Source organism: Artemia franciscana, chromosome 2, assembly GCF_032884065.1.
Source record: "Artemia franciscana chromosome 2, ASM3288406v1, whole genome shotgun sequence".
NCBI lineage: Eukaryota > Metazoa > Arthropoda > Branchiopoda > Anostraca > Artemiidae > Artemia > Artemia franciscana.
Window position 1 is genome coordinate 17095462 of NC_088864.1, and position 12947 is coordinate 17108408.

The 12947-nt window shown below is 35.0% G+C and overlaps 2 protein-coding genes across 3 annotated transcripts in view; one reads left to right on the top strand and one right to left on the bottom strand.

Annotated features, from left to right (window-relative positions):
• Positions 1-2817, bottom strand: part of LOC136037956 (uncharacterized) — a 247985-nt gene extending 245168 nt beyond the window's left edge. The window contains exon 1 of the mRNA XM_065720843.1: positions 2116-2817. Coding sequence (XP_065576915.1) covers positions 2116-2474 — 359 coding nt within the window. The 5' untranslated portion in view covers positions 2475-2817. The remainder of the gene's footprint in view (positions 1-2115) is intronic.
• Positions 2818-8368: 5551 nt separating this feature from the next.
• Positions 8369-12947, top strand: part of LOC136037970 (uncharacterized) — a 29056-nt gene continuing 24477 nt past the window's right edge. Inside the window, exon 1 of one of the 2 annotated variants that reach the window (XM_065720861.1) lies at positions 8369-8475. In XM_065720861.1, the coding sequence (XP_065576933.1) occupies positions 8458-8475 (18 nt within the window). In that variant the 5' untranslated portion in view covers positions 8369-8457. Of the gene's footprint in view, positions 8476-8506; positions 8616-12947 lie in introns of those variants that run through there. The other variant, XM_065720867.1, reaches the window with a different exon arrangement.

A 12947-nucleotide genomic window follows, 5' to 3' on the forward strand; every position in this document is an offset into this window, starting at 1 on the left:
TCTCAACTCCCTTCAAAGGGTACTGGCTTTTGATGGACTTAGACAAGCTTTATGGATATCAGTCTGTTAAACAAAATACACCCAAGAAGTGGTTAGGTTAATGAAATATACCAAAACGTGATGATAATATAATACTGTAGAAACTACAAGAAAGAATTATTGAAAGTAGGCCACATGGAACTCATCATATTAAATGCCTAACCTAACTCCTGACCACCTTATTTATTAAATATTTAATCAAAATAGACATACAACATAGTTATTCTCACTCAGAATAAGCAAATCATAACCAATCCAAGAGTGGCAAACCAGTTTCCGTCAAATCTTACACAGCACAATTCTTGAGTGTGTTTTGTTTAACAGACAAATACTGCTTTAGGTTGCAAGAGTAAAATGTTGTTATGTGGAAATAAAGCTTTTTCAAGTAAATCTAAAGTACAAATAAGGTCCAAATAAAGAGTATGGAGCCTCATAGCTTTGCTAAGTTCTGATTTACAAGGGTTCAAAGAATCTGTAAAATTATGTCTTAAAGTTGAAAAAAACTGGGTTTTTTTATGTTATTCTCTAATAAATTTCTCCATCGTTACCACCTACTGATGCTTAGAATCTTATTCAAATCACTGAAATTGTGTTGGGACCTAGAGTCAAAGAAAAGTAAACCAAAATTAAAGAACTGCCTTCTTTGCAAGAGTATTAAAAAGTGTTTTTTGAGTGTGGCTTTACTATTATTTTGTATGCTCATTCCTCATGAACAGATAGTTCATAATACCATTTAAAGCCAATTTAAAAAAAGGATAATGTTCTAGGATTTCTTTCTGTCTTGGAAAGTAGTTTAAGAAATACATTTACAGACCTCTAAAACCTTAAAAATTGGGATTGAGCAAACATATGAGGCTCAAAACACTTTTTTGTATCCCATTTCAGCAGAAAATTTATTTCGTAACATTCTACTTTTATAATTCAGATTGTTAAAGGTCATCAAAGGTGAGTGCCCTCTGACGGGAGAAGGAGTAAAGGTATCTGCTTCAAAATACCATCCCAGGAGATGTTAAGCCTCTGAATGCATTCCTGAGAGTTTTTATTCACGTATATCAACTACTTTCAAAATATGAAAAAAAGTCCCTCGACTAGTATTTTACCAGAAAAAAAGAAACAAACAAAAATCAACACACTTTTATACAGTCTGGGAGGGGTGGGAGATTGAGATACAGTTGCAACAAAATTGATTTCTATCTTTGGAAAGAGCAGTGAATGAGCTTCTATCCTATAAACAACCTTAACCTGATATAGAAGAACATGGTTTGCACCAAGTCTTTGTCATAATTTACATCAATAATGCACAAAAGTTCTATTAAGTGTGAAGTCAGTTTTCATTCATTGAAAGGTCCAAAACTATAGTAACAAGCTAAAGCCTTGTTAAATTGATAAACTGGTTTGTTTCCCAGGTCAAACAGTGTCTTGCACAATCTAAACAGTACAATTTTATTGTTCTATTTTCAATGAAATTCCAATCAATAAAAATTCCATAAAAGGTGCAGAGTAGCCTAGTTACTCTCCAGAAGGAGACACATCAAAGTAAATAAGAGGCATTTTCAAATTGCTAATTTTATTATCTTTTGTATGGTTAAAAATAGCCTACTTTTGGGACAATTCAACCACCACCACCCCTGCCCCTTCTAATGGTCCTTAGGCTAAAACAACTGAACTCTTATTTTACAATGGCATAAAATAGGGAATCTAAAGTTGACTCTTTTATTCTAATAAGATGTTATGTTCTGGAGATTTGCTATTCTGCACCATTACCTATTTTTCAAAAAAAAAAAAATACAAAAAAGGGCAGTATGCATAACCATTACCATATGCCTACCCTGGTAGTGGCACTACCCTATGCCACTACCCCAAGCCCAAGGACCTTGTTAGATAGGATAATGAAAAGCCCTTCACCTACAAATTTAAACTTTTCCCATTCCAGTCTTTTAGTTTTTGTTCTAGTTTTTCTTGCCATTCTTTTTAATTTACTTGCTGGGCCTATATGAGTGATTGAATAATAAGGGAAATAGTGTGCATATTGTAGGCTGATCAATTATTCTACATAAGATAAGCTAAAATGCTCACTTCTCAATATTCAAGTCCTTATTACTGCCACTGGGATATTTCTCCTCACTAGACATTGAGTTGGGTCTTGACTGTTTGATCTTTTCACTTCCTGCAGGGGACTCAGATTTATTCCTTTTCATGTACTCCTCAATTGCTAAATAGACAGCTGTCCCTCCATTCACTTTCAAGCTATTGACAGCATCCAGGATCCTTATCCTTTCACAGACATTTAGTACACCAACAGCATCTAGATCTTGTTCACCAATTTTCTTACAAATTTCAAGATCATCATAGCCATTATCAATAAAAGAAGGGCCATAATGGCAGAGTGATAATGATCTTAGCCACTCAAGAACAATATTTTCTGAATTTTCCATATTCTTAAAATTAGCCTATATCTGAAAAATTATACCTTAGGCCTAGGCTATGACTCTTTAGCCTATAGGCTATGTAAATGGTGAAACGAAAGAAGTAGGCCTAAAGACTCTTAATAGGCAAAGTCAAGCTTTAACTGTTGGCTTCTCTGGGTTACGACAAGCCTACTCAAAAATAGCTGATAGCACTAAGGTCACATTTGAAATCAACAGTAACTTCCATAGGATTATTACACAGACGTTTCAATAGTTATCTACACAGCTTTTTATATCCATGTATTCTTTCACAAACTGGATAAGTCTCTCTATTAAGATGGAAAGGCAGACTGAGATGAAGTTCAACAACTTGCCAAAACAGTAAAGGCTGCCGTGAAATAGAAACTTACTAAAGCACTAAGCCGTTCAGCCACTTGTGTGCCTGATTCTTCTTGCTTATTCCTGAAACTGTTAAATCTAGTACCGCATCAATATCAATCTTTACTTGTTCCCTATTTTAGGGAATAAGTGAATTAGTTTAACCTCAGATAAAGCTTGTAAATACAGCATAAAACTTTTACCTACGGACTAAGCCTTTTCGACTATTTATCTGGATTACTAATATCGTCTAAGAATTTTTTTTTGAGAGCTTGTAAATGCACTATAAAACTTTTACCCACGGACTAAGCCTTTTTGAGTATTTATCTGGATCACTAACATCTCCTAAGAATTTTTTTTTGTTCCGCGTTTCCACCTTATATGATAATGAACAAACTAGAAAGTAAATCAACCAATGTAACTGCCGGAAATACATTTCTCGTAATTTCAGTGGTTAATTTAATCTCTAGTTTGTCCGTCAATTGCTAAATGGAAGCGTAGCAGTATATTTTGGAAACTAAAACTTCTGCTTGAACTTAGAAACATATGGCAGGCGCGGGGGGAGGGGGTTGGGGTTAGACTCGTTAAAACAAAGGACACATTTGGAAAATTATGGAAGAATTAGGAACACATTTTGATAACTTTGTATTTCGGGAGAATAACTGGTGTGGGAAAGATCATTTACTCCATTAATAAGCCTGAAGTATTGAAATGATTCGTGTTTAAGGCATAGCATTACATTATCCCAGGTTCAAACTTGTTTCATAACTGGCCTGTAACAATTGTAACAAGAGAGCTCAAAGACGTTGTCAGCGCAATGACGCCATACTTCTTACTTAAATATTTTTTGTTAAAACAGAGACTGAACAAGTCTCATAACTGGAGCTTGCACATCCCCTCAAGCTAAAAGATAAAAAAAAGTTTCGAAAACGCAACAGTTTTTTTTTCGAGTGCAAGAAAATTGTATTTTCAATATTTCCCCATCTGTATCCTGGTCCTCAAAAAATTTCAGACCTTAGCATTTACCCTGCCCCTCTATCAGAGTAAAAATTTTGGCCATGCCAACGATGTTCCTGGAGTTTTTCCTTTCTCTTTTTGTTTCAACGAATAGAGAAACTGATATTGAAAGAAAATTACGACTATATCATGTAATCCTTTATTACAAGAAAATTATGGATTTAACCAAAGACATTGCTTACATAATTCTGAACCATTAATGAATAAGCCCACAATTACAGTAAGACTAAATTTTGGATTTATGTAATACTGCTGTCAGAGGAAAACAAATCTGCATGAAATGTATTTTTAAGGGGGTAAGCTTAGTAGATGTTGCAAACAAAAAATTGAAATAAAAGAATCCCGACTCATTCTACTTAATTCTTGCAAAATCTGGGATGGTTGACAATGTAAATAGAATAAAAATATAAAAATTCTGAAGTCGAACAAATCCCTTTTAAAATTATATTGTATTGGCTATCTACAGCACATTTAATCAGTAAGTAGAAAAGAGAAACAATAAAACTGGCAAATTTCCCCCGTAAATTCTCCAATAGGCTTATGTAATGCCTTTTTGGGGTATTTTCATTGAGAAAAAAAAAAACAATGAATTGCAATAGCTGTAGACAACGGCTATAATAATAATAATAATTTATTTGTGACCCACTTGAAACAGCGGAGTAGAAAACAAACACACAGAAAAAAAAACTTCTGATAACACATTAAATTACTGTAGAAAACATTTTAGAAGACCATGAAAAGGGTTAATAGTAAAATGTATCGAGTCGGATAGTTTCTGGTGTAGCACTTTAAGTTTATTTAATAAATCTGGAGCCCCGAAATTTGTTACCATATCACTGTTCTTGTACCAGGGAGGAAGATACGACAAAAATCGGAGGAAAAGAAAATAAGATGACTTGAGAGCCTTTAAATCTTTTCTTTTTAAAACAGGATACAATCCAGAAAGATATAAAACCGAGTGATCACAAAAGCAAGAATAAATTTGTGAAAGGGCTTTGCGGTTGTATTTCCCCCTATTCGCAACAATTTTAGAATAACCCACTTGAAGTTTAACCTTGGCATCAGAAACAATTTTATTACGAAAAGAGACTAAATTGTTAGTAAGGGTAATGCCCAACCACCTTAAAGAAGTCACGCACGGAATGCTAAATTCAGAACAGTTAAGTCTAGAAGATTGGTTAGGAGAAGGACCAAAATGAAGGAATTCACATTTATCAGGGTTAAGGGTTAGACCTACATTCGAGAAAGCAGTAGAGATAGAACGAACAGAAGCCGAAAGCCCAGATTTAGTTCTACTAATGAGAAGAATATCGTCTGCATAAGCAAGATATGAGACATTTGAACTACCTAAAAGGTAAGTTGTTGGAAGACTATTTAAAATATCAGCAATACAAATTTTGAAAATTGATGGAGATAAAACTCCACCTTGTCTTACGGAGATCTTTAACATAGAAGGATCAGAAGGAGAAGATTTAATATGAAGGAAAGAATGACCATACCAAAATTTTAATAAAGAAACAATAGAAACATTCACTCCACATTTAAGCAAAGAAAACAGGGCTTGGGAGTGAACTACAGAATCAAAAGCCTTAGATAGATCTAAAGAACAAAAATAAAGATCATAGCCCTTCCTGGAAGCATCAGAAAGCAGAGTAGAAAGAACTTTATGGGCATGCTGACATCCCAGACCACGCTGAAAACCAAACTGGTTAACTCCAAAATTTATATTATCTGTTATAGAAGAGAGAAGTAAATACTCAAGGACTTTGCTTAAGGTACAAAAAACAGTGATAGGACGATAAGATGAACATGAAAATGGATCTTTCCCCCTTTTTAAAATAGAAGTAACTGTGCCATACAAGAAACTGTCCGGCACGACAGAACAACACAAACACATTTGAAAAAGTAGTTGCAAATGCGATATTAAAGGGGGACAATCAGGTTTTAAATGATTCACTGATATTCCATCGGTGTCAACTGACTTAGACTTAAGCCTTTTAATAGCCAGGTAAATTGAATCAGCGGATATCGGTAATATATCCTGCTGAGATAGAGCAGAAGGTAGCATACGTTTCAAAACAGCTGAAAAACGTGAATGAACTGCATAATTAATCCGGAAAAAATAGCAGTATAATGCGATTCCCAAGCTGACTTAGAAATATAATTACCAGGACCATCACTAATAATTTTACTAGAATTTAAAACTTTCTTCCAATCACTTGGATTTGATGGAAAATCAAGACCCCGAAATCGGAGTGCACGAAGGTATTTCTTACAAGCAGATTTAGTGCGATTTTTAATGCTGAAACGAATACCAGAAGCAGGCCTTCCGCATTCTGACCATTATAAGCAGCCATAACTTTGCACGGTTCTTAATCGACTTCAACTCTGAATCATTATTCCACACAGGTTGACGATTATGTACAGACTGTCTTGATATGACTGAGCTGGAGCATGCTCTTTAATGAAGCTGACTAGGCAAATTGGATCTGAGTAGACTTGTCCTGTGTGTATGGGTGACAAACAAGCTAGGCTAAGTGGCATTAGATATACAAAGTGCCATTAAAAAATCCCTTGAACTGCTTCAACCTGTCCTAGCAGCAATCTAGGATCTTGATAAAAAGAAATCACTGTTAAGAGGTACTTTAGCAAGTTGTGTCAAATGATAGGATGCATGGTAAGTAGATTTTAAGCCATCAAAATGCATAAATGCCTGGTGACATTGTTGACTAAGATGAGCTGAAGAGTCTTGCGGTCATGGAGGTACAAGTTTTGAAAAATGATCTTGATAGCCAGAGAACAATGTGAAGCAGCTGATGAAAGAAGATAAGGACAGACAGAGATGTAAACTCAAAATTGTGGTGTTTGGTTTGCCAGTAAAACCAGAAAAAACACAATTTTTCCAGCAACAGCAGTAATTATCCCAAATTACAACCTCCGAAAACGTATGCATTATAAATCCTGACAAAGAGTGAATGTAGTTGTTACAGAGGCGCTCAATTATTGTGTGAAGCAAAATACTCACATAATGAAACTTATTCTTTTTGTCTATTAATACCAAAAGTGGCTAGATTCATGCTGCTTACTTATGATATGCTGTAGACAAGGTTTTAATGAAAGAGCGGTGTTGTTTCAGAAAAGAAGAGGTTATGTTGAGAAAATTTTAGATTGAGATTAGCAATCGAAAAGTGTCTGGATTGTCATAACCCTTTACCCTTTTTTTTAATAGATTGTGATCATGCATTTGATTTAGCTGATAGAGATTAGAGTAATTTTAACAAGGTCCTATCCTTGCATCGCACACAAGATAAGTTTACTGAAGTGATAAATATAATACATTAGACTAGATATCGCCCTGGATAAGGTATAAGGTATAAAGTAATGTATAACCGATAGTATAGGTATAACCAAGCAGGTATAGCAAGGTATAACCGATAATACAGATTACTTTGATGGACTTTTTCCCAAGGAACATTGCAGTGAATATGGGAAGAAATGGCATCAGATGTGAAAGTAAAACTCTCCTGCACTTAAAGTGTGCAAAAATTATTAGTGAAATGAATAGATTTCAGGAAGTTTAGGTTTCGAGTGCAAGAACAGTTTTGCTAATTATTGTTAAAAACAAAGGTCATACCAACTGAATGAGTATGATCAGGTGAGGCTGGACAACGTTAAGATTGATCAATTGGATGGCTTTCAGTTGCTCTAGTAGTATTATTAGTAATTTTAGATACGATGAAGGTACAAAATTAAAGTGGTTATGATTCAGGGGGGGCTCTGTTGACGAACAAAGAACTTTTTTGTAGTCGTCGAACTAAGACATGAATATTTGAAGTAACGGTAACGATAATTTACAACAATTGGTCTTTTCAATCCCTCCATTTCTATGGTCACGCTAAGAGTTCAGCAAGACTTCTAGAGTCCAATCTAGAATCTAGAGTCCACTTCTAGAGTCTAAAAATCCATTTTTTAAAATAGCCTAGGCATCATTACTTCTTAACGAAAAGTACAGCCAAGACGCTAAAAGTTCAGCAAGACTTTTAGAGTCTTGGCTGAACTTTTCGTTAAGAAGTAATGATGACTCGACTATTTTAAAAAATGGATTTTTAACCGAGAACTTTTATTCTAAGTGTATTATTGTTTATTATTTTCTTTGCTGAAGACGGCCCTTAGATATAGGGCCAAAATATTCAAATAGGTTTTGTTCGTTCACTGTCTTGGGAAAAAAGTCCTCATTATTCGCTCTTCTGTATTTCTAATATGGAAAGGCAGTGTGGTCTTCGTCATAATAAAGAGGGATAGGTTTGGTGCAAATCATTTACTTAAAGGTTTGGTCAAGAATTTAAAATTTACTTCAGCATTGCATCAGTGTCATAATTTCAGAATGGGTTTCTGCACGAAATTTGAAGTTTTTCCCTATTTATAAGAGGGCATATCGGGGCAGCACAGATATTATTACTACAGGGAGAGTCTTTTTTACAATTTTTTAAAACGTGGCAAGTTCCCATAAATTTGCTCGAATGACTGAATAGGTGAGTTCTGTTTAGTAAGTTTGTATTTTAGAATTTTAGAGCGAAAAGTTTCAAATCAGAACACGTGTCTTGGTCTCTAAATAATGAATGTTTGGAGCAACGTAAGCCTGCAGTGTCTCAATTAATTTTATTTCAGAAATGGAAATGTACTTTCAAGATTAAAATGTTGGATTTTTTGCTAGCATAAAGGGGTTTTGAGTTATGAGACAAAACAGACATCCACCATTTGGCTAAAATGAGGGTAAAGCTCATTTGTGATGCAAATGAATATTGTATTTAGATTCAGGATGCAAGTCTAGGTATATATTCGCAGTGGGGGTGTATTAGGGGGACTGGGGGTGTATACCATGTAAATATATAGGTTCTTAGAAATTCATGAATTTCTTAGAAAAACTGGAAAAACAAGGAAAGAAATGAACATGAGGTTTCTTCCACTGCAAGATATGTTAACTATGATTATTCTGCATATTATGGAGTAAAAATAGTTTCCTTAACATGTTTCCATATGTCCAGCTAGGCTCCTATGCATATAGTAGTGGTTGGCTAATGTAAAGATTTGTGGGTAAAATTCTACTTTAGCAACTTTTGGCTATCTTAAAAAGGGATAGGTTGGGAAAATGAAACTTTTGGGGATGTGTCTTCCTGCAAAAGAATATCCTGGGAAGGTATTTTGAAGTAACCACCTCCATTCCTTCTCCCTGTAGAGGGCCCTGAAATTTGCCTACATGACAGGTCTATTACCTATTGAAATTTTGAAAAAATAACATTTTACATTAATTTTCTGTTACCAGTTGCTTTTTCTCTGCCTTTCGTTCTGAAAAATGCAATTCCTGTTATTTGAGCAGAATTCTGAGCCATATTGATGTTTTTTTTTTCAAAATTTAGGAAATGTATTTGCATAATTTTTAAAACCTTATAAATTAGGATTGAGCAAAGTTGTGAAGCTGAAAGCAATTTTGTTGTACTTCACTCAAGCAAAAGATCTATTTTGCAAGGTTTCACTTTTATAACACACATATTTTAAAAGTCATTGAAGGTCAGTACCCTCTAGAGGGGGAGGGAGTAGAGGTAGGTACTTCAAGGCACCTTCCCATGACATACTTTAGCCTTTAGACCCATCCCTGAAAGTTTCATTTTCCTAATCTAATCCCTTTCTGAGATAGCCAAAAGTTGCTAAAGTAGAATTTTACCAATTTGTGTATATGTGGGCTATACACTATCAAAGTGGCCATCCAATGGTATCTTAGACAAAACTACTATCCCACCAACAACTCACTTTAGCACAAAGCTGCCTAAGGCATAGGAAATATATAATTTGGACAATATATCTGCACATTAGAAGGAAGGATTAGGCATGAAGTGAAGTGATGTGCATTAGGAATGCTATTTTTGACTATGATTTTTAAAATATGTTTTCAGACTTTTGTACTGTTTCCTTAGATTTAGGGGCATAATCTACTATTGGGCAGAGGTGGGGCAACTGCCCTCTCCAAATCCAAGTTTGAACCCCAGACCTGAGTTTGCCTCCCCCCCCTCCTTGCTGAAATTTAATTTCTGCAAAAAGATTATCAAATTATGATAACACTAAGTCTGTATAATTCAAGTATCCAGGGAAATAGAGCAGTTTGCTTTTGTATTTGTTTGCCATTATGGTAATATATGACTAATTTTTCAGTTTTCTCTGTCATTTCCACTTGACTTGGGAAAATTAGCTCCAACTGTGCCCTCTCCCAAGATTTTAACAAAATTACACCACTGCTCAGATTTTTTATTTTATGCTGTTTCTAAATATCATGGCTGCTTTTATTACTATCTACACTCCCTCCCCTTCTCCCCTGATGGTACCATATATAGCCTGAGTATATACATAAAATAAAATAAAAAACTCTGTGCCTCCAGAGGCACAGAGAGCATCAAAAAAGAGCTGCAAATCTTCCAGAATATTTGCTCCTGCCAAAATATCTCTATACTAAAGCTGGATTAAGGTATTTTGGTTTTGTGGATCTGTCTGGTACATTTGGTGTATGATCTTTCTTATTCTGCCTCTGCTGTGTGCACCCAAAGGTTGCTAGTGGGATGCTGCGTGTAGTAGGAGGAGATTGTCCATATGTAGTACATGGGCAAGGTATCTTTTGGCAAACTCTGATGAAGTTTGTCACACAAGGCTTACTGTTTTATCACTGACAGGTTGGTTGGTCATCTAGCAAGAATGTGTTTCAATAGCAAGAAAACAAGAATATGTTCTTGAAAGAAAACACTCACACAAAAAAAAATGAAATTGTTACTTTACAGCATACAACATGTTTCTTTTAATTACGTTATCATATTCTTTTGGTGCTATCTAGATTTTTAAGTCATATAGATATTTTCATCTAACAGTCCAATCAATTACCAAAAAAAGCTGAATTTCTTCAAGTCTAGACAAGCTACCTGTTATACAATGCATCAAGAGATGAAAAAAAAAACACATAACAAATATACTTATTATGGGAACATCAGGGGGTGGGGTACTTTGTTAGGGAAGCAACCATGGTATCTGGAAAAAAGCATAAAATAAGGGCTATTCTTTTAATGGGTTTCCTCAGAAGAATGGTACTCCTAGAGTGTTGCTAAATGTATCTTTTCTAAGCATAAACAACAAGTTCTTAATTTTGGACATAATGTGCATAACTTAAGATATGCTAGCTGGGAATAACTGGCTACTCGAAAAACTTTTTTTAGCCTTTAAACTTAGGGTAACAACAGCTCTTCTGAAATAAATGCTATAATAGTCAAAGCAAAGAGTAGATGCTCTCCTCTATGGTGCTCTTTCCAATTATAATGTTTTGTGAATAGCCCAGGACCAGATATAGGATCATTAGAGGGGGCATGCGTTTGTTTAACTAACAAATATTATATTTAAAAAGAGGGTCAAATGGTACTACCTACTACTCTTTGTTTATTTTAGTGTTTTGTAGAGAAGTGCCATTATTCTCCACCAAACCTTGACAAGATTACCCTTACAGCCTAGTATATTTAAATACAAATTACTCTTCTTCACAACATTTGTTTTAGGTTAAATCTATCCATGATTCAGATACTTTGTTCTAACTTTAAGATTGTGTATCCAAATTGGGCTGTATTTTTTAGATTAGGCTGAACCTTAAAATGTTGTGTCTCTGATTAGGGTTTACTTTTGACCATCAATGTTTAATATAAATAGCATTTTACATGACAAAAATATTCATGGTGATTCTATGCTTATCAAGAAAATTCAGACAAATCCAGTAGACTAGTGAAAAAAATCCAATTTGTACATGGTACCAAATGGATTATAATTTAACTGTTGAAGTGGTGAGTAGCTGTCAAACCACTGGGTATCTTACCCCAGGTCTAGTTATCTGCTACAACAAAACAGCTGAGAAAAACCAGACAATTTCTTGGAAAATCAATGGAAGCAATGATGGTTTTGGAAAGAAGAAAAATGTTCAATATTGACCAAGAACCAAATGCAATGAATTTAATAGCTGTAGACAACAGCTATGTACAGACTGTCTTTATGCAACTGAGCTGGAGTATGCTCTTTTATGAAGATGATAAGGCAAATTGGATCTGAGTAGAATTGTCCTGTGTGTATGGGTGACAAAAAAGCTAGACAAATGCATCAGATATACAAAGTACCACTGCGAAATCCCCTGGATTGTTTCAACCTTCAACATGTCCAAGCAGCCATCCAGGATGTTGATGTAAAAAATCAAGGACCCTGTTAAGAGGTCCTTTAGCAAGTTGTGTGAAATGATAGAAGGCATGGTAAGTAGATCTTAAGCCATGAAAATGCAGATAGACACCTGAGTAAATGTTTTTTGCCACTGTTGACAAAGATTGGCTGAAGAGTCTTGTAGTCTTGAAGGTGCTGACTTTGGAAAATGATCTTGGTAGCCAGAAAACAAAGTAAAGCAACTGTTAGTAGAGGAGAGCATTAGACAGAGATGTAAAATCAAAATATTACAACCTCTCAATGTACACTTTTAAATCTTGACCAACATCATTTGGTTATCTGAAATAACCCAACTGGCAACATGCCTATCATGTTTTCTGTTGCCAACCTTGCAACAAATTACCCAGAAATAAATAAAATAAGAGCAACTGGGACAATTCATTTCAGAAACAACATATCAAAACCCATCCATTCCGAAAGAACCAAACCATAAGAGCTCCATGTTTGGCAAGCAAAGGGAGTGATGTATATTGTAATTGCAGGAGGCAGAATCATTCTAAAAAGCGTCTCACTTTCTGCCCCACCAAATCAGATGGAAATTTAATTGGGACCCCTAACCTTCGAAATAGGTTCTCTTGTTGTACATCACTGAGTGACAGTTTTGTCAATGCATATTCAGATCTTTACATTGTCACTTTTATATTGCAAGGTTAGGAAAGATCCCCAAATCCCTAAACTCTAAAAAATCCTCAACTTTTTCTGAAAGTATGAGCAGTTGAAAAAGTAGTGGCCTTGTTAGTGTCTTCAGCAATGTTGATTGTATAGCTTCAAAGTTGCAAGAAATCAAGATTGTTGTTACATCGAAGGCGTTGGTCT